This window comes from Phaethon lepturus, unplaced genomic scaffold (assembly GCF_000687285.1).
Source record: "Phaethon lepturus isolate BGI_N335 unplaced genomic scaffold, ASM68728v1 scaffold37, whole genome shotgun sequence".
Classification (NCBI taxonomy): Eukaryota; Metazoa; Chordata; class Aves; order Phaethontiformes; family Phaethontidae; genus Phaethon; species Phaethon lepturus.
In genome coordinates, this window is record NW_010553791.1 from 108,047 (window position 1) to 111,042 (window position 2,996).

At 58.3% G+C, this 2,996-nt stretch overlaps 1 protein-coding gene across 1 annotated transcript in view; it reads right to left on the reverse strand.

Annotated features, from left to right (window-relative positions):
• Nucleotides 1–527: 527 nt before the first annotated feature.
• NDEL1 (nudE neurodevelopment protein 1-like 1) overlaps nucleotides 528–2,996 on the reverse strand; it is a 19,255-nt gene continuing 16,786 nt past the window's right edge. The window contains exon 8 of the mRNA XM_010291617.1: nucleotides 528–672. Coding sequence (XP_010289919.1) covers nucleotides 585–672 — 88 coding nt within the window. The 3' untranslated portion in view covers nucleotides 528–584. The remainder of the gene's footprint in view (nucleotides 673–2,996) is intronic.

The window sequence follows — 2,996 nt, forward strand, 5'->3', positions numbered from 1 at the left end:
CACAAGGCAGGAGGCAAACACGCACCAGCAGCCATAGCCACCCCATGGCAATGTATTAAGCTGCAGTAACCGAGTCACGTACCTGGACCTGATTCCCAGGTGCAAGTGGCCAAAGTGCCATCACCCAGCCTCACCCAGGGCCCCTTTCAACTGTCTGAGCCTTACAGGGAGGACAGCAGCGGCACGGCAGGGTGCTGGAGCAGGCAGGCAGAGAGATGGCGAGCCTTTAAGAGGAACAGCCAAACATTTGTGTCCTGCCAAACCTAAGTTAGAGAAGAGATAAAGCGAGGACTGCCTGGCCGAGGTTTGGCGAGCAAGACCCCTGCATCCCCTGAAACAGAGCGCTGCATGTCTCAGCTTGTGCGGCACAGGACATGGGGCCGAGTCAGAGAACGTCCGCTACAGCAACAGGAGAAAATAAACTGTATTAACATGACATGGAGGGCCGTGAGCGCAGGGTCTCCTCTGGCAGCACGGTGCAGGTCGTGTTCCAGCAGGGTGGGAATGGGGAGGAATCAGGAACAGTTCTTCTCTTGGTGGGCTGAGAAAAGCATCTGCAAGTCCGAACACGACCTCCCACAGGCTCATACGCTCAGAGGGAGCATGCCAGGTGCTGAGGATGGTCGGGACGCTCCCAGTCCAGGAGGACCTTGATCAAAGCCGTTTACTGCCCTGAGAAGCAACAAGAGACAGGCTGTTAAATGACCAGCAGCCCCAGGAGACAGCACCGCTCACCTCTCCCCCTCGCCAGCAGCTGGAAGACAGACCCCTCTCCTCCCTCCTGCCTGCATCTGTCACCCTGACTGTACAGTGGCTGCTCAGTGGGTGCGGGAGCACGGCCAACATATGACCGCGACAGGGCACCCAGCTCTGGCTGTGAGGATTGGTGCTCAGCCACAGCCAGGGACATGCACACGTGGGTGCTCAACCCATTGCCTGGAGCAGGCATGTGCTGGCCAAGGTGACCAGCTGGGAGGACAAGTGGCTCCTGCGCAGACCCTGAGCCCACTGGGGCCACACGATGGGGTCAGTGCAGCTGAAGGTGCTGGCGCAGCAGCACTGTGGGCTGGGTCCCCACCACCAGCTTCCCTTCCCTCTTAATCTCTGCCTGTTTGCCCAGGAGCAGCTGTTTGCCAACGCCTGCGAGCAGCACACAGCCCCCAGGGCTGTGCAGGAGCACTGCGTGGTGGCCCTGCCACGCAGGGGTGCAGCAGAGGCCGACTGCACCCACAGCCCCAGGTCCTTCATGGGTAGCTCTACACAAGCTCTGCCCGGTAACAGGAATGGACACGCACAGAGAGCCATGGGGCACAGGCTCTGCGAGAGCAGGCAGGCACATCAAAGCACAGCAGAGTTGCTGGATGCTACGCTACCCCTAGCCAGGGTGCAGTGGGGCTCCAGGCACCTCCACACCCCCAGGATCCATGGGCTCCCCCCTTCTCAAGGCTGTTGGGAGAGGTGAAGGCATGGAGAATCTGGCTTCCTTGTGGGTTAGGAGAGGAGCACATGGGTCTGACAGCTCTTCCATCTCTGCTCTGTTACGGCTTTGACAGATCCTCTGTAACCAGGCTCAACACGCAGCATCTGCCCAGGCTCTCCAGCAGCTGCTCACCACCACCACCGCCTTGACATCCAGAAGCGATTATGCCCCCATATCAGGACAGCATGTCCACCCCCATCGTTGTCCCAGAACCAGCACCCTGCCCTCATGCTCAGGTTTGTAATACTGCAGGTGGGAGAGAACCCCCACACCCCTGCAAGGCAGGGGCAGGCCCCCACCTCGATGCCCACCTGCCCCTCAAAGTGCCTCCGCAGCACTTCGCCAGCTCTGCCTGAGCCACCGGCACCCCGGGAGATGCCGTTCGCATCTCTCCTGGCCGAGTAGAGGGGGCCCCTGCGAGAAGGGACACTTCAGCAGACAGCCTTTGCTGCTCAGACCAGTGAGCTGCGGTGAGTAAAAGCGAGAAGAAAAAGGAGTGTGGTGAGGAAAAACCCAACCTGGGAGCTGGTGGCTCTGGGGTCTGAGGCTGCAGCTGGTGCAAGCGCTTGGAGGAGCACGTACCACTCGCTGGTCCCTTGGGCAGGGATGGCAACGTGGCAGCAGCTCACGGGCGGGTGGCTCACGACAGCGTCCCCAGACAGAGCAGTGCTGTTTCCACACTCCCTTTCGCGCGGCACACCGTTCCTGTCGGGCTTACATTCACTGGTGACCTTGCACCTCCTGGACCAGGGATGCAAAAGCCCTGCCAGCAGCCCCAGAAGGCTGCTGCCATTGTGCTGGGTAGTTACAAAATCCTTCCAGAAGAGCAGATGAAGAGCTAAAATCTCAGCGCTTGCTAGCGAGGACAGATTTCCTTGGCAACGCGACTCACTGCCGTAGGGAGCTGTTAAACATCCACATTAGCACAGCCTGAAGTAGATCCCAGCACCAGGTTCAGAGCAGGGAGAAACCACCTTTCCCACCTCCTCCCCATTAAGCTGGAAACTTCATCTGTCGTTTGAGTGTTGCTTCGACACATTTCAAAAGGCAAGTGCCTCCCTGGCTGCAGGCAATAAAAAGCTGCTGGAGTAGGCTTAGGGGCAGACGTATTTCCCTATTCACATTTGGATGAAGGGGCATGAAGCCAACCTGATCCCAACACAACTCTGCAAATTAGTTATTAGCTAGAAAGCACCTCTGCCAAGTAGGACAGGGGAAAAAAAAAACCCAACACCGAACAGGATTAAAATGTGGTATTTTGCTCCCTTTAGAAATGGTTGGAGAAAGGTGACATGCAACATCGGCAGTCTGGGAATGCTCATGTTTGATGAGTCACGCTAAAGCCAAGCTCTACATGTTTGTCACATTTCCGGCACTAAATTCAGAGTTGCTTTTTGTGATGGATGGACACCACGGCACGGCACCCGGGCCCTGCCACGCGCAGGATGCGGCCCGGCCAAGGCCAGTGCCTTGGGCGGGCTGGCCGGGGCTGTGGCTTTGGGGAAACAGGGGCCGG